The following is a 25,314-nucleotide window of genomic DNA, read 5'->3' on the forward strand; positions in this document are numbered from 1 at the left end:
ATTACCTATATTAAATAACGCCCCGTTGGAAAAGTAGCTGGTTCGCTAAAAAGTGATGCAGTTTTTCTGTCGAGACTCAGTAATTGTCAATTACAGGAGTCAATTTGGCAGTTGAACTCCCGTACCTCAGGCAGCACGTAAAGCCTGAACTCTTTCCTGTCGTATCGGATTTGCCATCACATCGGATTATCAGAGTTTTCGCACTCTTATGAGTTCTTGAGAACGGCCGAAGCAGCTGAAATGAGTTGCGAGGACATTATCACAATATAATAAAACTGAACTCTCTGCGTCCAGTTAATTGATTATTTTCTTTAGAAATAACAATACAAAGCTTGTCACTCTTCCATACCCTCATAACGAGTAAGCATTGTCTATGGGCGAAGGTACTAACTAACCATCAGGTGACACAGTTGATCGACTACCTCTGCATATAAATAAAAAAAAAACACTGAATTCCGCGGCAACGTCTCAAACATCAATAATACTGTATATACTACTAATAATAATAATATTACTGTGTATAATAATAATACTGTATATACTATACAGTTACAGTATTATTTTTGTTTTTTGTAAATAATACTGCATTTTCATATTAAATTTCCACCGGAAAAAATGAAGGGCGACTATAGTAGATACCTTATACAGATGTCGAAACTCAAAATAATAAATCTTTGTCCGTCATTTATTCTTTTGTTATTAAAAAACCAAAACTACCATCTATACAAATCACATAATCAATGAAGTATTGTATTATTTAATAAATAATAACTAACTATATACTTAAGCGATTTACCACTGACTCATCACGAGATCTCCGAACCTACATATGTCCGATTGGCTTGAAATGCATAGGTACTCCATTGCGACGTACACGATCACTAAGAAGGTAATTTCATTATAAATATTAAATTTGTATATATTTTACCTATAGGTACGGGAAACGCAACTAGTACGTCAATATTAGCGGTAGTTAGAACTATTGTACTTATAGGTTCTAACCCAGGCGAGCATTTCTGAAATTCTATCTTCTTTGTTTACGTTTATTATTCGTAAAGTGTTGTATTAAGATCTACTACACGTATATCCATCAACACGGATTAGAGCAGCGTGGTTCAATGAACCCCAGACATTATCTTCCTAAAGAGGCCAAAACCTCGTGAGAAAGCATCTCCAAAACTGCTTGAAAGGGAAGAACTCCTTTGCAGTTTATATATAAATATGGACTAAGATAGTACCTCAGATCTTACGAGTCATTCTTGTATAGAATCTATAGCAGGACATATAAAACAAAGAACTCCTTGCATGTCTGTCTGTCTGACTAATCGGTATTAAATCAAAAACTACCGAACGGATACATTAGGAAGGTTTTAGTGTATAATTCCGTTGATGTTGTGTAAATTAGCTGAAATATTACAATTATTATTTAAGTTGTAAAATGCAAAAGTAACTCCGTCTGTCTGTTGCTCTTTCACGGCCAAACCATTGAATTGTAATTAATGAAATTCGATTTGAAACAAACTTAAACCAAGGAAATACATAGATTTATACGCCTAGCACTCGACGACCGACCCCTAAAACGCCACGTGAAACCACAGGCGACAACTAATTTCTAACATAACACCCCACAAAAACCTAAACGAATCACATATTGTAAACATTTTCTACTTGAAAATAAACGAGTCTTTAGCAACATATTTAAGCACATACTTATTCTATCAATCAAATACCAAACAACTTACTTATTCGTAACATGTATTACGCAAGCGAAAACACGTAGCATTGAAACGGTGTTACGAAAATCGATGGCATTAAATTCAAAGCACAAGTCGAATCGAAATAAGGGCTTGAATAAGAGAAAATATTAGAGAAAATACACAATGTACGTATATTATTTGTGTATGCTTACTGAATAGCTCTTTTTTCGTTTCTTAGTATGCGTGGGGGAGTAATCCATCCGTAGGTCTTCATGCCGAGATTTATTGTTAAATATGAAGATATTAAATATTACGGTTTGTTAATATTTCGTTATATTTCAATTTTTTGATATTATAATACGTTTCTGTATGTCTAGTTGCTTTGTAGTACGAGACGGGTTAAGAAATTTATCATTAAACTTGAACTATTATCAGAATTCTGAATGTTATCATTCAACCTTAAGCTTGATTGGTTCAAAGTGAATCTTTATTGAATTTGGAAACATGATACTTGTTTACTGATCCTCAATAATCTACCGATACTCAAAGCGATCGGGGTGATGGGTATATTAATTAAGTATACTTTGGCTTTTAACGCGGATATTCTAAATTTTAATGTCTACACGGCATTTTATAATTACTTGATTTGAAAATAGAATACAAAATATTTTATGTCGCGTTTCTTTTTTCTATATTACTTTAACATCAAATGTAATTAAATTCGAGAAATGTCGATGTCCGTGATGGTTCATTGGTTAGAACACGTGACAATTATCCGATTATTTACAAGTTCAAATCCCATTGAGTTTCCATGTGTTTAATTTGTGTATAGTTTATTTCATATTCAGAAGTGTCTAGGAAAACGTTTTAAGAAAACCTACATGTGTTGACATAATTCTATTCACCAAACTAGATTGCATCAGTGTAGTGAATTAAACTCCAACTCCTTTTCCAAAAGTAAGAAAGTTTGCCCAGCAGTGGAACACTTAAGTTAACACTTAAATATTGTCTAAATAATTGAAAGCCTGTAAATAAAATAACAAAACATAAATATCAAAAATCTTATTCTATTGAATCAACCACCTTCCAAACCACCGCGTCATCTCACTCCGTAGATTCACTTTTTCCTCATTATAACAGATTTTAATAGTCATGGAATCAACAATTTCGTAACACAATAAAACCGAACCACGAGACCGCATAAAGCTATCAAAGAAACTTACTATGCAACAGAGGCTTTTGATACAACATAAAGAGCTACTCGTTCTTGCCTAACTAACTATTTAGACAACACTCTGACTTTAATTAATCTTGACAACGGCTTTATATGAGGGTATCATTCATCATTTTCAAAACTTCAACCATTGGAGAGGGAAATGCCGTTGGACTGAATCTGGTCACTTCCTTGCCCTTTAAAATAAAAGGTCACGATCTTTTAGGCCGATTAAAGAGATATTTCTTCTCGCGTTCTCCTTTGATGGTTATTATTAATATTAAATACAAATCAGTGCGTTCAAATCAGTTCCGAAAACTATCCTCGTACGACGAATGCGGACTTTAGTCCAGCAGTGAGATATTACAGGTTAAGTAAAAAGTCTTTCAACTTAACAAGCCTGTTACTAATTATAATCTTTAAGTTATTTTAAATAGCACGCATCGTGTAATTATTTAGTGATATTTCTTTGCTCGTCGCTTCAACAGGTTTTTTAGGCCTCAAACTGTGGCTTCGTGATTCCGTGACTTCTCGATGACGTCATACAGCAATTAAAGCGAGTAATTAATCTTTATTAAGGCTATATTATCGAACGTATAGAAGCATAATACACCGAATGAATGGATGATAATGAAGGTTTACGTTTACGTACAAAAACATGTTATTTTATAGAAGAAAGGAATCTTCGTGTATTGGTTGCTTATTGCACTTATAAGTGTGAATCAATATCCAAATATTTTATAATCAAGTTGACTTTTAGAAGCATTTCAGTACTACTGGTGGTACCTAAGGCTTTGTGCAAGCCCGTCTGGGTATGTACCACCAAAATTTATCTACTTTTGATAGTAAAGAGCAAAAATGTACGCATAGTTTTTATAATGGCCTACCTACATTGTTTTAAGTACCTAACTAAGCAGATAATATTTTAATAAGGCAAGCGACTGTTACTTGTCCAAACTTGCGTATTCGATATTACGTACAATTTCGTGTACAGACTTGCAAAGCGCTATCCGCCCGACAAAGCTTAATGTTTGTTCAGACATGAACTTGATCACCACTATAAATACTTGATGCCAAAGGCAAACTCATTTATTTGTTTCCGGAATTTCGAAAAAAAGGTGTGAGAAAATTTATATCAGTGTTTGCTAGTGCCGGAGAAAAGTAAGTACCTACCTTTTTTTTGTTATAGTACTTAAGTATTTACGTGTACTAGTCGGTTGATCACAACTGCTTGTATAGATAGGTAACTTAGTAACTTACAGATATTTTACTTGTTCGCTTTCGATTTGAAGACAAACACATCACGTTATATTCAATTGTTTTTTCACGAGAGAAGCACTACCTCTCGAAAAAGGCCGAATAAGCAATATTGCAGAGCAATTAATTTTTATATTTTCTTGCAAATAACTACTAATTTTATAAAACAGTAATTTCACAATCATTTTAAATTGATTTTGAAGTAACTATTTTATCAAAACTATTCCTTTTTGATTTGTAGATACTATTAAAAATTAGTGGTAAATTAGGTACTTTGAAATTGATACCGTTTTGTGAAAAGGTCTGTATTTTTGTCTTAGCGGTTTATTAGTTGGTCCCTTTACAAGCCGTAATTCTATTTCCGCGTGCTGACAAAGGCTGCGTTGTGATACCTATATTCAGAAAAAAACTTGGTTACTAAAACATTTTTTTTTTACAAGTAAGGTAACTGACACGAAACATGGCTACAGCAAAGAAAAAATGTCGACAATATAGTGTCGATTATTTGAAATATGGTTTTGTTCCATCAGAGGCAGATAAACAATTGTCCATGTGCCTATTATGCAACAAAGTTTTGAGCAATGACTCTATGAAACCATCAAAGCTCGAAGATCATCTAAAAAGGTGTCATACTGATAAAATAGGTAAAGATTTAAAATATTTTCAAACATTGAAGGAAAAATATGAAAAGAGACCCACCATGCACAGTATGTTCGCGTCAGAAGATAAGATGGCTTGCGGGCATCTTACAATATCTCATTACTAATAGCAAAATCTGGAAAACCGACACTATCGGAGAACAATTAATTTTACCCGCTGTTGAAGAGGTTTTAAAAACTGTTTTGCACAAATCTCCATTTGACGTACTAAAAAGAATTCCATTAAGTAACAATACTGTACAAAGACGCATTGATGAAATGAGCTCTGATATCGAAAGTTTTTTGTGCAATCATCTGCAAAAAACTCATTTTTCCATACAACTGGACGAGTCAACGTTACCCGGTAATGAAGCATTATTATTGGCATATGGCCGATTTATTATGGAGGAAGAAATTCACGAAGAATTGCTATTTGCCAGAACTTTGGAGACTGACACTATAGGCGAATCAATATTTAATGTCCTGAGTATTTTTTTTACGGAAAAATCGATTTCATTTACAAACATTATTTCAGTGGCAACAGACGGAGCTCCTGCAATGGTCGGGCGATATCGTGGGTTTATAAGTCATCTCAAAAGAATTATACCAGGACTTACAGCTATTCATTGCGTAATCCACCAACAACATCATATGGCAAAACATTTAAGTGACAGGTTGAACCAATCTCTTCGTTTTGTAATAAAAGCTGTCAACAAAATCAGAAGCAATGCATTGAATACGCGTTTATTTGCTCAATTGTACGACGAAAATGATTAAGACTTCCAACGACTGCTCTTACATACTGAAGTACGCTGGTTGTCTAAAGGTGCATGCTTACCGAGATTTTACTCTGTTTTCGATTCTGTGTTAGAGTTCCTAAAAAGTAGAGATCCAGATTTAAAAGAAAACTTGATCAAATTCAAAGCAGACATTGCGTATTTGACAGATTTGTAAAAAAAATTTAATGATATTAAGTTGCAGTTACAAGGTGACAGCCTGAATTTAATAAAAACAAAGAGCATAATTTAGGCTTTTCTTGGGAAATTGAAATTTATGAAGCAAAACATTAGTCGGCGCGAATTCTCTCAATTTCCAAACTTGTCGCAGGTAGAATGTATTGATGAGGATATCCATACCTACAGTCAACATTTAAGTGCCCTGCATGATGACTTCAAAACCAGGTTTGAAGATATGTATGTATGTAATGTATGTATGAAACTAGTAAAATTTTGAAAGTGGTCCACGAGAAAAATAAGTTTGGGAACTACTGGCCTATATGATTAAATTGATACGTCCCGTGTGAAATCAACGAATAGTAATTTCACGCTTTCGTCGTCTATATTATAATCTATAGAATAATATGAGGTTTAATGTTTATTTAGCTGAATACTGATTCAATGCTTTATAAATATAATTAACTGACTAACATTCCCGAATTCATACGGTTAGATTAAATACGCACGCTATTGAAGCTCCCAGTCGGTATGATCTTTTCGACATCATCAACAATCTTCAACAATCATCGTAAAATTTCACCGTCAATTAACACAAAATGGATTAGGCATCATTGGTTAAAAGTACACGAAATTCCATACAGGAGTCTTTGAGTTTTTTTTTCAGACAGACAGATCGACGCGACGGTAGGACTTTATTTTATAATAGGTAAATTAATTATTATATATATATTTATATATAATAGTGGTCGGCCGCGATTTCGCTCACATTTTAGGGCTTCGAATTATTTGAAGCTGTGCATAAAAAAGTACCATATGTCCTTGGGATTCAATCTTGCTCCATATCAATTTCCATCAAATTCGCTTCAGTGTAACCGTGAAACAGTAACAAACAAAAAGATTAAAGTATACATTAAAAATTAATATAAACTCAATAAAAGCGAAACCATATATTAAAACAACTATCTATCTATCAAAAAAAAAAAAACATTTACAATAATAAATAATCTGGTGGTTTTCAATGATTCGACGAAATGTTCCCAATAGCGCGATAACCTCGTCTGGCCGAGCCGGAGTCGAACACAAAACGCAATATGTACATCTAAATAAATAACACGGCCTTCGTATTGTGGCCGACTCCATATAGAACATGTTCTTGCTACAATACGCTCGCAGCGGAGATACGTAGTGAGTATCGGGAACGCCTTATTTGTTACAGTTGTATCAAAAACTATCTATTTCTTTGTTGAATTGTGAATGTTGTCTGTGGTATAAAGATTTTGTTGCAGTTGATAGAAAAATATTGTAGAAATTATAGTCCATCAGGGTAATGTTGTGACAGGCTGCTTACCTATTTGAAATAATAATAATAATATAATATGTATGATATGTTAAGTTACATGAGTATTGTATGATGTGTTTTAATAAAATAGCTAGTATACATGTGTGTGTATTGTACTTACTGTTATAGAATTTGAATGTGTGCGAGCCAGCAGGTATACATCAATATACTAGCTGCCCGTCTCGACTTCTGCCGAATCAAATACTCTTTCCTTGCTAAATACAATACAAACTACCCAAGGTTTCAAATACACCCAAAAAAATCTTAGTTACATACAATCATATAAAAGATTTATGTAAAGATAAAACTAAAGAGAATCTCACAAAAGGTACAAGTGCATATACTATATATACGTATATAATATATATATATATATTATTTCAAGACCAGGAAAATTTCCTTATCACACAGGTGAAAATAGTTTTTGGCAATGGAAAGTGTACAGACTGTTTATATTTAGGTTATAGCTAACATGAAGGTTGGATTCTAGTATGGTTGCTATCATTAGACTTTACCGATTATAACTTGAACAAACACTATCTACTAGGGTGTCCCTTATATGACCAAAAAAAATTTTTTTTTTGAATTTCGATATGCATACCCTCTATTTTTTTACAAATGCTAAAACATATTCAAATATGAAATTTCATCTTTTTAACATGATCGGAACCCGTGCCGACCAAGCTACAAAGTTTATTAAAAGTCATTTATTTACCTGATAGTTTTGTCCGCTATAAAACTAACATAAATATATATCAAACTACATATAAATACAACAAATGAACTGAATAAGAATTGAAATAAAATAAGATAAACATTATTCTTTAGTTAAAAATATAAAATAATAATAATCAGTCAGGGGTAACTGATCTTTAATGTAGTTTTTTACAGTCTGCATACAAACTTTTATGTTCCTGGACACAGTACAACAAGAATTGTTTTTACTCTTTTTCAACTGTTATAATTCCTTTAAAATCTTGCATTAATTTGACCGCCCTTTCAGCAGAGTCATTTACAACGATGAAACGACTTATTCTTCTTTTAGTTTCCAAAAAAGTAGCATTACCATTCCAAGAAGAAAACTGTCGTCGATCTGTAGTCGAGGAAGAAATTGTTTGCTCTTTTTCGATACAAAATCATCTAGTGTATATGTATATGTCGATACAAAACAATTTAAATAAAAAAAAAAAATACATAATGTAAAAAAACGCACACAAAATTTTAGGTCAGTTCTCCCTTGGATGAAACTTAACGTTTTCCAAAATCTGAGTTTTTACCCCTGTTTAAGTTGGCAATCATTTTCATCTGTTATTATCTACATCATTAAAAAGTGATACAGTGACTAGTCTCTTCACATAAATACCATGAGTGATGGCTAAATTTGCTTATATATACTTTATAATTTTTTACATTAATTTTCATAATCTTTAAGCGCCTTTAAGAAGCACACATTTTGGATAGGAGCTTTAGTCGCCTTAGTGCATTCGAGCCAAGGTTTAATAAAACAAATCAAAATGATTCTTCTATTTTATTCTTTATTCAAGTAGGCTCATAACAGCACTTTTGAATCGTCGTGCTGCCACTGGTTCGGAAAGTAGAGTTTACCAAGAAGAACCGATAAGAAACTGAATAGTTAGTCTTTTCCACCATTTCAATTGTAGAACTTTTGTCAATAAAGTACAATTAGATTAATATATGTCCTTCCTGTGAATCAACAAATACTAAGTCACCTCTTCTTTATCATTAATATCTTGTAGGAGTAATGTGTTTTTTTAACGTTAAATTTAAATTACTATTAATAAAATTATAAATATAGAAACGACTACATCCATCTCAAATTTATAATTTATTACATTACAATTACAATTTTAATAGTAATTTTCCACCTTTTGTTTGATGGCTGACAATCCGATAAAGGAAATATTGTGTTTATCATTTCGTAATTCTATCGACATATTTATAATATATTTTGCAATAAACAATAACGCACTAAAAATCTTAAAAATAACGTAAAAAATGACAAATAAAATACGTAGTTCGTGGTCACAGCGCAATACCCGCGGAACTAGTTTTTTTTTCTAGGCAATATTGGGTTATTACTAAAGTTTTAAGAACTTATGCGTAAAAATATATCGAAGTTGAAATTTAAGGGACACCCTACTATCTACCGCAAACAATGAAATGAAGTATTTTATACAAATTAAAGGAATTTATTCAATTGTGAACAGACAAACACACTTAACTCAATAAGAACTCAGTTGCTTTGAACGAACTCAGAACAATGACCTGTCGAACTAATGATTAATTCAAAAGTTTCTAAAATCCTTTCAAAGTTGAGCCACAAAATAAGCGATAGTGAACTACGCTTAATTAATGTCAATAAAATTGTTAAAACGTGCTTTCTGTGTCAAAACGATCTCAACATGAATTAGACGTCACTGTGTACAGTTTTTTTCCTTTATCCGCGTATCTCTTTTATTTCCACACGTTTTAATCTTTTGAACTCAATTCTAAAATGTCTTTTATATTAATCCAGCCTACATACCAATATAATCTCAACGACATTCATTTAAATCTTTTGATTCCTTATCTAAGCTACTTACTTACGTAATGTTAAACGAGAAACATGTACCAATATCATATTGCTGACAATAAAATAATGATCAACAACTATATGTAGAATAGTACATATATTTGTGATAATTGATTGAAAGATAAATTAATATTTTAATCAAAATAATATTAGAAACGTCAGAAATGTAAAATTAGTACCTACTGTTTATATTATCATAGACGGTACCAATTATCACACATTCTCTACCAACTGTTGTGTCTGTACTGTTAGCCTAGCTTATTGCGACTAGCTTATACGGAAAATCTTGAAGTCCTGAGTCCATTTCAACTCGATCCAATAAAATAGGTATTTCTGCTAAGAAATTTCTTGTAGAAACTTGAAAACTCAGTAGCAGCCGAGTCAGAAATTAACAGACACTTCCATGACTTTGAAGCGTTTCGTTCTGCGGCTAAACTCACTTCGATTGTATCGGACTGTCACACTAGTGCACTATATTATATCCTCAGCATTATTTAGTCACCGTTCAGAATGGCCGCCTCCAAAATCAGTGAAGAGGAGATTATTGTAAGAGGTGTACTCACCAAAGTTCTAACAGATACCTACTAAAGCCTCTCAGTTGACAGTGACTTTATTAACATACTATAAAACTTTAATAACATTAATATATTGTTAATAATAATAATAAAACTAGCGGCGCATATTACAAATGTTACGGAAACTAGTAACTAGAGTACCTAATAAGTCATTTGAAAGTATGTTTAATACCTTCTATCCTCAACATCACATCAAAACGTACTAAAAAAGACTCGTGTAAATTTGTCGCTCGTATTAATTGAAACAAACATTGTGCATGTGTGTCAATATATGGGATAGAATCCAAACACTTTATGAATAAAAAGCGTTACACTTAAGCGTTACATATTTTGACGTTGCAATCAAATTCGACTTTAAATTTTTTTATTTCACTTCAATATTTAACGTGTACATATATATTAAACATCCAAGTCAATTAACGTATAAAACGAAAAAACTATAAATTTTCTTATAAACCCTGTTTTAATGGCTCGATGAAAAGCTAAGAATAGAACGTAATAAAACAATTGATTCGAAAAACCCCCGGAAAAGGGGCGTAATTATTAAATTGAAAACCATGTTCGACGCACAATCCTTGAGGGTGGCGATGGCCGCCAGCAACTCCTCATTCGCTACTAATCGACAACTCCACTCACTTTATACAGATTTAATAAATGACATTATAACTTTTTACAAACATATTTATGTAAATCCTTCTTGGTATCCGTATCAAGATATCCGTTTCTATACTAAAATTCCGCAGATATTTTTAACTTTGCCGATTCATAATATCAAATCATTTATAAAAAAAACATTGGCAAAGAAGGCATATTATTCAATACAAGATTATATATACGATAAAAAAAGCGTAGAGCTAATACTTGTTGACTTCCACGCAGGATCTATTATATACATAGGTATATAATTGTATTTAGCTAACATGACTTTGTATTTTTAAACGTTGAAAAACAGTAATTACTGAGTTTCTTGTTGGTTCTTCTCGGTAGAATCTACATTCCGAACCGGTGCCAGTGGTAGCTTCACTTAATATAGTTTGTTAAATGACGATTCAAAAGTACTTGAAAAAGACTACCTGAATAAAGCACATTTTGATTTTAACTTGGATTTTATTCTACAAATACAAACAAACGTTTAAAGATAATTTCTTTACATATTTCTCCAAGATTTTATTTTCACCGTGTTACATTAAACCTAACTCCGGTAGTGTTAGCATTAAACAATAGTAAGTACCTATGTATGTGTATTCTTCCTTATTTAAATTAGACAGGTAGATTGGCAAATACTACCTGAATATGAGTGATCACCTTATTTACTGTTCCTTGTGTGAAACTTAAACATTACTTAGCTCGATTAAAATATCCTATCCGTTTATTACGTACGAATCAGAAAGAATGCTTTGTTTTATTGCAAATTCAAATTTTTTTGGCCACCTGATGGTAAGTGTTCATCACGGCCGATGTTCCAAAAACCTTCGGAACTAAGATGTTATGTCCCTTGTGCTCGTAATTATACTTTCTCACTTACCCTGCAAACCGTAACACAATACTAAGTATTCCTGTTTGGCCGTATAACATCAAATCTAGGCAAGCACAACTGAATTACCATGTGCTTAATTTGTCTTTATAATACTAATCATGCTTGAGATACAGGTAAACATCACGAGGAAACCTGCATTTGTTTAATCTCAATGAAATTATACCACACGTGTCTCCATCAACTCGCATTGGAGCAACGTGACAAAATCTTCAAACCTTCTCTTCGAGGAGGCCTTAGCCCAGAAATGGGATATCTTACAGGCTTACTTTTGTCCTTTTTACTAAATATAGTCTTGTCTATATTTACACTTACTTAAATGTTTATATAAATAATCGACGACAATTATTTCAAAAAGGCTCAAGCTCATCTTTTATCAATACAAAATCTGTCCCATCTAATTCACTGGATGACGTCACTACTATTTATTTACTATAACTTATTTGACCTAATTGTATGTTATGCTAAAGTGAGCATAAAACTATCCGACGGCTTAACGCGTTGAAAACAAATGGAACCCTAAAATAACACGAAGGTCTCTATATAAAGTTGAAACTAAAAAGCAACCCTAAATAAATAATAAAATTCTACACGTATATACGTATCGTATCATAACGATTGGTATGTAAATCATATCGATTACATAAATTCAAAATATACAAAAATAGGTATTTGCATATCGACAAATTCGTTTTAACTTCTTTCTCAGCAACAATATATAAAAAAACCATTATCGAAACTTAAATAAATTTAATTTAACGATTAAATACGTTGCAACGTTTTTCTTGCGTAGAAACTACATATTCCGCATTGGCCGTAAGTTACGTGTTTTAGTCAATTGATGTCATAAACCACTAGTAGCGCCATCTGTCATTGAAGAGATTCAATAACTCTTGAAAACATTCTATATTTTTTATTTAAGAATACTATTTAAGTATACGCTTTGTCGTTTTAAAGATATTATAGCAATTGAAATACTACATGTTTAAAAATGCTTTCATTACTTTTAGCCTCAATGAATATTTCTTCGACTCATTATTATATACCAATTCAACGTTGTATGACACTTGAACTAGTACCTAGCCGTGTTCAAGGCATTTTGTTATCAATTTTAGTATTTGAAAATAGTTAAATAAATAATTATATTTATTTATGATTTATAATGACTGACCCCAAAGTAGTTAAATGACAACAAACTAATAAAAACAGCTACTAATACTATTTCGAAATTAAGTACCTACATATTACGAAGCTAAATTATTTTTACGAAAAATAAAAGATTAAGATAAAAAAATATTTTTTATTGAGACTAAACCAAGAAATACATGAAAATATTCATTAAATTCATATTGTTTTTATCTATTCTTACAAGGTGCATATTGATAAAATAAATGTATGCGACGATTGAACAAAGCCGTCGGACGCGTCTCAATTCCGACAAAATGTTTAACAACGTGTGATTCTATTTTATTCGTAATACATAGATTAATTATCTGTATAACTTCAAGTAGCCGCTTGTTATATTTAATCTGTAACCATTTTCTTGACTAATAATGTATTTTTACACCAATTTTAAAATAATATATGTGGTAGTTACTTTATTTTGTAATTGTGAACGTCTTAAAATGTACTGTACTGTTTTACTGTAAAGATTATTCAAAAAAATGATAGTGGTAAGGATAATTGTTTTTTTTTTTAATAAGTAAATGAATACCTAATAAAATCAACTGTGATTAAAGAACAATGTTTAAAGTAATCGTCATATGTACTTTTAAATAAAGATACGTTCGTTATTTTATTTGAATGAATATGTATTTCTTTCAAAACAAGCATAGAGAAATATTCGATATTAGTTCTTTAAACGTTTTCAAAAACATTCAATTTATTTAACGTTTTATTGTACTAATTTCAAAGAACTGTTAGATTGAACGAAATATATCGAATGAATGAGTGAGTAATAAGTATTACTTGCTTATCATATGAACTTTGTGTAAAAGATCATTTCAAATTCACTTAACATATTAATTGAGTGTCAAATAAAATATTCAATTTCATTTACTGAGGATCGAAATAAACGCAAAAGGAAACGAAATGCTAAAATAAAAACAATTAATTTATTCATATGGCGTTAACAAATTTCACTTTTTTTTTTTTTTTCAATCTATAATACATCGTTGGTAATGACATCGATTTTGAATTACGAACTAATATTTACAATTGGTATGCACTAGCCGCTTACAATTTAGTCAACTAATTTACAATTACACCGTTAAAACTACACTGGCAATAAATAAATTACAATAACCGAAGAAGAGATTCTTGTGACTAACGATTCACAAACATAATAGACACTAATACTGGAGATAAATCAAATGATCTGAATCCCCATCGAGCCTTAACTACAGCTAATTGTGTACATGTAGATACATGCTATAATCTCTTTTTGGTACCGATCTCACTTCACATAACTGACGAAACGAAACAGTGTTACTAAACTTATATATCTGAAGGCGCGTCGAAAACAAAAATCACAGTTCAATAAACTTAAAACCGATACCCAACTAACGGGTCTACGATTACAATACGCGCAGTCTAAGTTGGCCGGTCTGAAGTCAGGCTTTGCGAGAAATCGCGCATGTAAAACAGTAAAAAATAACGATAATCGACTATTTATGTAATTGTTACGCAATGCGTGTTAACTTTAGCTCAAGTTACCCGCACTGCTTGAAAACGATTTCGGCTCAACAACTCGTGACTAACTTCAGACCGGCCAACTCAGTTCGCTTGTATTACTTTCAACATATTTACAAGCCACTTGATATGAAACACACTCGATTTACAATTTTCAACTAAGCGTAAATCTAGACAACAATAAATAAGGTCTTTGTAATTTAATCGTCCGTGCTCGAAACACTGAGACCGTTGTCACTGATGCCATACCCTAAAAGATTTGAGCCCTTCAAGGAAGGCAAGTTGGCCTTCAATATATAACGGAAACAGGCCGTCTTAGTTGGTCGTCGTGTGGGCTGTGCTGTGTTGGAGTCGCCGGTGACACTGGTGAGGAAGGTGCTGCCCCGTATTGATGAAACAGCGGTGATGAGAACGGTTTCGGAGGTGCAGGCTGCGTGTACAGAGATGAGTAGAACGATGACACAACAGCAGCAGCCGACGATGCCGTCGGTAACTTTTCAGTCGGGGCCATTAATTTTGAAAACTGTAAATGGTCCAGTTGATGCGGGAAGTACGGAGGTACCGCAGGATATGACAGAGCATCCAAATGGCCAACTGACGGTGCTGGGCCAGCAAAGTAAGGAAGTGGGAAGCTTGGGAAAGCGCCAGCACCTGGGGCAGAGCCTGGTGTGGGCGGCTTTGGCTTCCTGCGTGGTCTGTACTTGTAGTCCGGATGTTCCTTCATATGCAATGCACGAAGCCTCTTAGCTTCGTCGATAAACGGTCTCTTCTGCATTTCCGTCAAGAGCTTCCATTCGGCTCCAAGACGTTTTGATATCTCCGAATTATGCATCTTGGGGTTGTCCTTCGCAATCTGACGACGCTGAAGTCTTGACCAAACCATGAATGCGTTCATCGGCCGCTTGATGTGTCCTTCCGATTGAGGCGAGGATGCCGGCAGCGGCTGCGGCGCGCTCGGGTACTCCGGCAGCATGCCAGGGTGCATGGAAAACGCGTACGGGTGATGACTGAGAGTAGACATTTCGTTATAGAATTTGTAAATCAACACAAAGTTCTATTAGAACATTAGCTAAATGTATGGCACAATGGTGAATGAGCACAGACGAGGAGGCGATTGTGTCGCGTCGAAGTCGGGCGGTAGACTGACGGCTCGTCGTGATGCTCGTGTGGGTATCGTAGAGCGCGGGGCGCGGTCTGGGCGGCGTGGCCCGTACCAATGGGGGCAGCGCGAGCACAGCCTGCGCCCCTCCTCGCCCGATAGCGTCGTCTCTATTATTTTCTCTACATTTAATGTATGCGTCTCGCTCGCAACAATACCCCATGGCACGCTGCGGAATAGCGTACAGCTGTTTAGAGGCATATCGTGAGCTCTACACGACTTTATGCATGATATAACCGCCGTAATGGAACTCGATCTTACATTTACATTTATGCTTAAGTTTGCTTTCTTTGACAAAAATAATTTACATTGTTTTAAATATAAGTAGGTACGTATTGCCTTCAAGGCCTATGTATTTAAGAATTACTTACTATGAAAAGATTTACGTAACTTCTCGGTTTAACTATATTGGTATAAATTAAGTACTTTTAATGTGTAGCTTTTGTAGAATATTATGTCCGCGTTTAAGGTTAATGGGAAGCAATTGTTACAGATAAATTTAAATATATTTGTATTATTACATATTACTATTACTAATATAAAGCATCGTATTACATCAAGTTATGTGATAAATGTCAATTTCGAAACAATTAAATATTTATTTAAACAGAAACATAAATAAAAAACTAGGCAACTGCTATGACTGATAAATTAAATAAATCTCTCTCTTAAAAACGATGTGATGAAATACATATAAAAATGCAGTTTTTTAAAACCAATGAAGACACACTATACAATATGGATTTTATGGCTGAAGACTTGGCACACGACCGAGGAATACACCGGAGACATAAAATCCTAAGAAACAATAGAGCTAAGACAGTTAAAAGAAGGTTTTATACGAATGAAAATAATTCGAAAAGGTTTTAAAGCGGAACATTAAAATATACTAACAACTTCTATTATTATTGTACTGTTCGCTAAGTTTTATGTCTTTCATTATTAAATACAATAATACTTTTATCAAAGATAGCAATATATTTTCAAATAAATATTTTAGTATCTTTGAAGATAACTATAACCATTAAAAATAGCAACAAAGACAAATAGATTATTAATATAGAAAAGGATCCAATCTTTTGTCGGAGGCGACGAACACGCTTCTTATTGTCTCATAGACGATTACAAAAGGCAATAACCACCATAAAAATATTAGAAACTATAATAAAATAATAACCTTCCAAGCTTAAAGAATAATCACCGATAGTGCTACAGAAATAGAGTACAAAATTCGTTAAATATTTTATAGCACATGTAGTGGAGCGGTTCCTTGAATTTGCTTTATACAGATAATAAAATAATTAGTTAGGTATAGGTATCCTAAGAATGGTTCTCTCGTTATATTTTAGTGATCGTTACCAAGAGGGTATTGTAAGACAATTTATTGTGGATAGTATTTTTCTTTAAGCACACGCCCAATAAACAAAAGCGAAGGATTTATAATTTTTTACAACAACTATTTTAATTGGCCTTGGTAAGAATATATAAAATGAAATGAATGAATGAATGTATTATAAATCGATATAAAAAGATTTTATATAGTTTTAAAATATATGATTAAACAAATTGATTCGAAATCCGGAATTGAATTAATATTCACATGGTGTGTTCGAATTTGAAATATTGTTAATTTAATCCACTTTAGCCATTATTGATTTTTATCTGTGTAGTAAAAGTTTTTTATTAGATAAAGTACTTGAGCATCGAATAATAATAAATACTCTGCCCAGAATAAAACATTTTGCTTTAACAAAATGCGACATACATAAACACATAATTGTCTTTGTTCTGTTTTTTAACCCGTTAACTACATTATATTATTCATAGCAAACAATCTGTTTTAATATTGAAGTATTTATTTAAATACTACTAAGAGTATAATTATTATCACTGCATAATTAATTCAAAGTTTTTACCGTTGATGTTTGTTTAGTGTAACTGTTATGTTTATTTCATTTTAAATACTAGTAGCGCCATCTATTATTTCGTACATGAAAAGTAGACCAAATAGAGACGTACTTAAAGAAAATTACCTTCTTTTAAAACAATAGTACAAGGTAAAATTGAATTTATTTTTAATCGTTCCGATTTTAAACGAAAATGCGTCACATACAAATAGACAAAACAGAAAAAAATGATTAAATTTAACTTCTATCGTGTGTGTGAATTGGTCACACAATTTTTTTTTATAATATTTAATAAATTATTTTATTAAATTTTTTATTTTTATAGGTTGAATACAAAGAATCAATGATCTTATTAATATCCTTTAGCCGATCATTTCAATATTTATTCTTGCTTCTCAGAAGATTCTATATATTTACACTTCAATTTGTAAAATACGAATCAAATGTGCTTAAGAACCGAATTGAATCAAGATTTTTTTATAAAAAATCGACTGTATAAGTATTATTGGTGCCGATAATTATTGTTTATAATACAGTTCGTTTTAAACTATTCTAAACAAAAGTACAAGTTTCAGCTTGAGAACCGTCTCAAGAGATCACAGTGCAGTCAATCTCGTTTTAAAATCGTTACTCGTAGCGCCATCTAGAAATGTCCATTGAAATTAAAAATCGATAGAATTTCGAATTCATTCCATTTAAAAAGAATACTTTTGATTTAACCGTTTTTTGTTATATCTAATACTGCTATTGCTATTTTAATAAATAACACAATTAAACTCTCAATTCTCGATAACGTTATTTATCAATAGATTTGCCATTTGTGAAGAAGAAGAAGTAGGTATTTGTATAGAACATATCTATAGGTAACTAGGTAGTTTACCTGCTACAGGAACCTATAATTCTCTCCGAGACGCGAGTGTGTCAACTGCCGTCTTCCTGATTACGGACTGCCTATGTTTCTTAATTAATCCTAGACCAACCTTTTTTATTTTATTTTTATATTAAAAAAAGATAATATGTTAATATTATACTAACACATGTAAGTAGCTATCGTGTAAAATTAAATATATAATTGTCTGCGTGTATACTAAGCAATATATGTATAATATATATTTAAACTATCTATTATTATAAATGCGAAATTAACTCTGTGTGTCTATTGCTTTTTCACGGCCAGAAAACTGTACCAAATATTATGAGATTTAATATGAAGCAAGCTTGTACTCTGAGACAGGACATGGGCTGCTTTTGATGTCTCGCACCTGACGACCAACCACTAAATCGAGCGAAGTCGCGAGCGACAAATGGTCTATTAGGTATTAAATACTAAATTTGTATGGATACCATTTCCTGTAACTATTTTGATGTTCATTATAGTATTTGTATCTATCTCTAAGTTTAGCAATAGAATCAATATAATGTATAAGTCGATTTTAATATAATATACCTTCTATATACTCAAAATCAGCCCTAAAGATCTTAATGCAACGCAATATAATAACATTATAGTATATAAATGAATCTCGCACCTAATTACTTACTCCGCGACCGTCACAATGGAGTCAGGCGTCTCTCGGAGTCACAATAATCCACCATACCACCATCTCTATCGCCACAATAGGGTGTGAGGGAGATGTAAAATAAAAAGCTAGTTAGTTTTTCACTCAGTTCGCATTGAACACAATGACGGGTCGCAACCTTATTCGCCCTATCTTCCTATTTTAATTTACTAAAATTTCCCTTGACACCTCGCTCGACATAACATTGAATATTTTTTTACGTGCCCGGTTTCAATGGATTTTTTTTAAACATCCGTTTCAGAACGCGTGTTAGAAAATCTAGGCTTATTAAAATGTTATTATTAACTAGTTTGAGCTAGTTACGTCATTTCAGCTGTCTTAGAATCTGGGACACAGAGATGATTGTGAAAATATAAAATCTAAAAAGTTGCTTAATTAAAACAGTTGGTTTCATTGATTATATTAATATATTTAACGCTAATTTTATTATAGAAATCAATTTATATTGCCTTGCTACGTAGACGTCATTTTTCGAGTAGTCATACCCTTAACTATATATTACAAAGATACTCATTTTGATCGATACGCCTATATGAATGCTCTAATAATATGTAAACTTTTGATTTTGGAATAAGTACTTGATTAGCCTAAATAGTAATAGGAAGAATTGTCTACTAATCATTTAATAGATCGATTAAGTGACGAAAGAATAAAGAAGAAAATTAGGAAGGAACAAAATGTCACAGAATATAAAAAATATACTTTATACAGTGTGTTTAAATTGTTGTCTTTAAAAAAACTATTACGACTGTTTATAGAGACATGTACGATGTGCAATTATAATTTTCTTTTTCATTTTGTCAAGTATTTTTAAGGTAAAATCAGGTTTAAATTTTCTAAACTAAACACAAGTTACATGTAGTTACGACATTTAAATATTATGCGTTCAAAATGTGCTAAAAATATATTTATTTATCGCTATTATAGAATGACAAGAAATTTAAAAAAATTAATGTGTTTCTTGTTCGCTGTAAAATTCCAAAATTAAATTAACGACCCTTTTTTTAATTTAATAACCTTTCCTAAGTCTTTTACGTTATTTTTATTAAAATAATTATATTACGTAATTAAATTCTGTGTAATTTAACTGGATATTTGGTTATATTTTTATACATGTAAAATTTTGAATAAAAAAAAAAACAAAAAAAAACATGCAAAGGACGTAAAATATTATTGCACATCTTAGTCCAATATATTAGTGTGTGGAAAATTATATTAAAATAAATAAATAAAAATAAAATAGCATATCACTTGTACACAGATAATAAACCAGAAATGATTAAATAAACGTAAGCCAGGCGGTGTCACCGAGCCTCGCTGCACGGAGGGATCTATTATTTTTCAGCAGAATGCACACAGTTAATGGCCGCCAATGATAATACGTATTGTGGTATCGTCTCGCGGGCAATCAGAATAATGTAGGGTATGCATTGTACATGAAGAGTTATATTTTTAATATTATCCAATTAAGGTAATGCTTGATGGCACGGCAGACTTAAGTTTTTACATCTGAGTGAATGATTGGTATATTATAATTAAATAATTTGTAACTACGTGATAATTAATCACTTTTAAATGTAAAGAGATGGTTAACTCCATCTAAACGAGTTTATTTATATATAAGATAGCTGTACTGGAGAAATACCTTATAAATATAAGATCTAGCTATTGGATTCTATGCTTTGAAAAAGTGCGCTAGGGTAGATAACCTTCCTTCTCTAGCTATCGAATAATTGATCTACAAATTCCATTATTTTTTAAATTAAATTAATGAACGCGAAACGATCAATTAGTCCACCTGGTGTTAAGTGATCGCCTAGTCCGTTTGACTCTTGCTTTGCATAAAGTAAGATTTACTCCGTACACCGTTAACGAGTCGCCAACTGTAATCTGACTGAGTCTTCTAGCTATTCCGTTAATATAAACTCGAAAATTACTTTAAAACACGAACGTGAAATGACAGAAAATTGTATGCGCCGAAAATTGTAACTACCTATAATTATTATACCATTTAAACCCGGTCCCCGGTATCCCTCGTGGTATCATATTTTTAGAATATAGTTAAATGTCCCTGCTACAAACCTACATAGGACCTATACTACCTATATATCTGTGAAATTGTGTTTTTCCTGACGCACATAAATAATGAACAACCTAAGATAGTTAAACTTAATTGTGATTTATTAAAAGACATTTCTTATAAGCACGCCTCGTGAAACATCTCTATCTCTTGTTCTCCTTCTCATTTAATAAATGTGTAATAATAATAATAAAGATGTTTTTTGACCATGCATTAAAACAGTATAAAAAAAACACTTGTGAAAAGTGTCTAATAACTGATTTCTAATCAGCACCTATCCAATGCTGCCAACACAACGTATAATTTGCATTCTTAAATCAAAATATAGATACCGCCGCATATCTGAGAATTTTGCTAAAATCTGAAACGCTACAAAACTTCCTATTTTAAAAATGATAATTATCTATTGCACAAGCTCAAAACATGTGTCAACATTTAATATAACTGTCAAATTAAATAATTTCACTTTTTTTTTTAACTTCTTCCAAATACTGCTATTAGGCAAACAATTGAAAAACAATAAGTATATTACAGCAGTTTAGAAACGAACAATGAACAACACAAACTATCTGATAAAGACACAAAAAAAAAAACGTAAATTGTAAATAATTAAACAATAACGTCCTTATAACCGCAATAAATATTTAAAAATAACGGTTTTGAGGGAAGAAAAATACGAAACTGTTCGTTATTTTTAGGCAATTAAGTTTCAAATTCGTTAAGCAGAAATGACTTTTCCCATTATTATTGTCGTCATTGAATTGTATTCCGTTTCCATACCGACAAAGCATAGTTAGTTTTCTTAGTAATGAAATATAAACAATGTTCCATTTTTAAAAATGAGCCGTCATTTAATCCGTATGCTACCTTCAACAAATTCAATGACAAAATTGGTATTATCAGCAGCGACATAAATATGTGTACCGTTCAATCACTGTTCGCGTCCTTTAACATACAAAAATAATATTATAATGTTTATAAGTGCTTGTTTACATTAACTTATGATATTGCTTAGACCCGGCCCGTCTTAATACAGATTAAAAAGAGATTACAAATAATAATGGTCAAGTCTTGAACAACAGGTGAGGCGCTCCAGGTTTCTTAAAAATCTTTTGTTTTATGCTAGAACATTGCTTGCACCCGAGCGCTTATTTTACTTAAGTCGGGGCTGACCTTGGTCATGCTTATATTTTTAGACAAAACAACACCTCGATAGATATTCTACCAAATAACAGTATTACTTTAGCTTCCGTATTAAAGTATGAAAGATTTAGAAATATCGATGATGAGAATCTTCAACCATTAATGAACTGATATAAGATTTTAGGTATAAATATATAAACCGCGATCTTGCTGTCTCCGGTGATATTCTCACGCATACATAAGCGGGACATCCCCCAACATAAATTTGAGTAACATGGTGTAATAATGTAATATATATTTAAACTTTTATTTCGAGACTAGTCCATATAGTGCTTGTAAAACATTTTTTTTCTTAAAAATCTAGTCTTACTACAATTACGAAATTTAACAACAAAACAATTACATCTTTACTTTACAATTTTTAAAATACATTACAATAATAAATAATTATAAATTTTAAAACAATAATATTGATCAATAATATATTTTAAAATAATTAAATTTGACATTTTTTTTTAACATTATATTAATTTGAATTAAGCAATTATTTAATTTAAAACACACCATCGTTAAAACAAAGCGATGAATTACAATAATTCTTAATTAGTTAAAATAAAGCCTGCGCTCTAAACGATCTCCATAAAAGGTGATGAATTGGACGAGCAATTTGGCATTCATAATCATAGCTGTTGCTGCTATTTTGCAAATCAAATCAAATCAAATGAAATCAAAATATGCGTTACTCTTTTGAATCTTGCCATTTAACATGATTAAAATTAAATTTAAAGCTATCGCTTGTGTGAATTAGAAATAGAGCCGAGATGGTCCAGTGGTTAGAACGCGTGCATCTTAATCGATGATATCGGGTTCAAACCCAGGCAAGCACCACTGAATTTTCATGTGCTTAATTTGTGTTTATAATTCATCTCGTGCTCGGCGGTGAAGGAAAACATCGTGAGGAAACCTGCATGTGTCTAATTTCAACGAAATTCTGCCACATGTGTATTCCACCAATCCGCAATCCACTTCTCCTCAAATGGAGAGGAGGCCTTAGCCCAGCAGTGGGAAATTTACAGGCTGCTAATGTCTATGTGTGAATTCTACCGAGAAGAACTGGCATGAAACTCAGTAGTTACTCTTCTCCGACAACTAATAACATCGATTACTAAATACAACAATTGATACTTTACTACTAAGAAACCGTATTAATGTAAATAAATTGAACATGCGCCGACATTTATACAAATAACTTGCAATTTCATGACTGTGGCTGCAAATGTCCCAAATCATATTTGCACCTCGGTCTCATACAAAAAATCGACGCTTAAAGACGATATCCAAGTGACGGATATTCATTTTCTCTAAAATAAACATTAAAATCAAAGATGCGACAGTACCGGAACCTCGTTAAAGGAAAGCCTTTATTCCCATCGCGTGATATGTTATAAACTGTTCAGACAATATAATTACCCAGCCAAAGCAGCAATTCTTACCAACTTCACTGGGATTTTTGTCCGAACTTTCTAATTAACCCGCGAGCAAAATGAGTGTGAGCCACACATAAACAACACCGAGGGTGACAAGAAATGTTACTAGTACTTCCTTTAATTATATAAAACTATTTCTTGTCGAGCTAAACTAACTCCTATTCCCATCGCATAGAAACCAAACAGTGTTTTCGAAAAATATTCCACGCAGAACTGACGAAACTCCACATATTTTCAAAATGAACTCTAGTTAATGTGTTTTAAGGTTGATATTTCAATATGATTAGTTTCAAAGTTGCATAGGGTTGTCACAAACAAGTTCATTATGCACTTAGACAATTAGTGTACGCCCGAGGCCGATTCGTCATTGTAGACCCTGGGCCCTTCCGTTGTACCTTCCTAGACCCTACCACCTATTTGATTATGCTCATTAGGGGATGAGAAGCCCTGGGTATGAAAGACGCGTCAGAAATAGGAAGTCTATAGATAGGGCGTGACGCGGCCTTTTTAATTTTAATGTAAGAAAAATAAAAACACAAGAGTTTATGGAATTTTTTATGTGAAGAAATAATGTAACTATTTAGTATTGAACGAAAGATCATACAAATATGTATATATTTTTTTAGTTACATATTATATAACACCGTTTTATATTATTTTATATTATTAACGTTTAAAATGCATTCAATGCAAACATTGCATGTTTTAGCTTAGTAAATGATTCAAAATTATCTAACTTTTGAAATTCAAAAAAGATTATGTAGATTTCTTAGAAAACATTTGACTAAGGTTATTACAAATGTACTAAATTTTCATTTTAAAGGCCGCTGTAACCAAAATATAGTTGCATAAATCTAGTGTCAACATTTCCAACAGCATATCACAAGTTCCAATTTTCTAACCCGTATTAAAATGCACGCTCGGTGCACATCCGTCCTCCGTCGTATCTATCCATGCAAAATCCGGATATAACCGGCCCCGGATCCACCCGAAACCGGTTATAACCGGACAAATCCGGTTAACGGATCAATGCAAATAGCTTCGGACAGGCTGATGTATGCGGTCGTGTCGCAACGTGGAGATGCTGATATTTGTAACTTAAACTGTTATATTTAACGATAAAACGTACGTGTCAAGATTTAGTTTTATTTTTTCTATATTTTCTCATACATATTTCTTTATAATGGTATTGTTATTTAAATACATCTAAGTTGTATGATTATTACAAATAATTTTACCTTTATTCGTACAATCGCCTTAGGAACTTAGTATCCTTCTTAAACTGAAATCAAACTTTCGAAAAGAAAAGACCTTTGATTTAAATGCAATCAAAGCACATTCAAACATAAATAAAATCATACATTACATAGTCTCAGTATATAAATTATATTCCAACATCAAAAAATAAGCAATGAAGCAACAGAACAATTCAAAGTTTTTCATTCAACGTCAAGCGGTCACAAAC

General features: G+C 32.2%; 1 protein-coding gene across 1 annotated transcript in view; it reads right to left on the reverse strand.

Moving 5' to 3' along the window:
- LOC113395837 (SOX domain-containing protein dichaete-like) overlaps nt 1–15,648 on the reverse strand; it is a 134,259-nt gene extending 118,611 nt beyond the window's left edge. Inside the window, exon 1 of the mRNA XM_026633545.2 lies at nt 14,596–15,648. Coding sequence (XP_026489330.1) covers nt 14,783–15,514 — 732 coding nt within the window. The 5' untranslated portion in view covers nt 15,515–15,648 and the 3' untranslated portion in view covers nt 14,596–14,782. The remainder of the gene's footprint in view (nt 1–14,595) is intronic.
- Between the last annotated feature and the right edge of the window lie 9,666 nt (nt 15,649–25,314).

The sequence above is a fragment of the Vanessa tameamea genome, chromosome 4 (assembly GCF_037043105.1).
Source record: "Vanessa tameamea isolate UH-Manoa-2023 chromosome 4, ilVanTame1 primary haplotype, whole genome shotgun sequence".
NCBI classification, from domain to species: Eukaryota; Metazoa; Arthropoda; class Insecta; order Lepidoptera; family Nymphalidae; genus Vanessa; species Vanessa tameamea.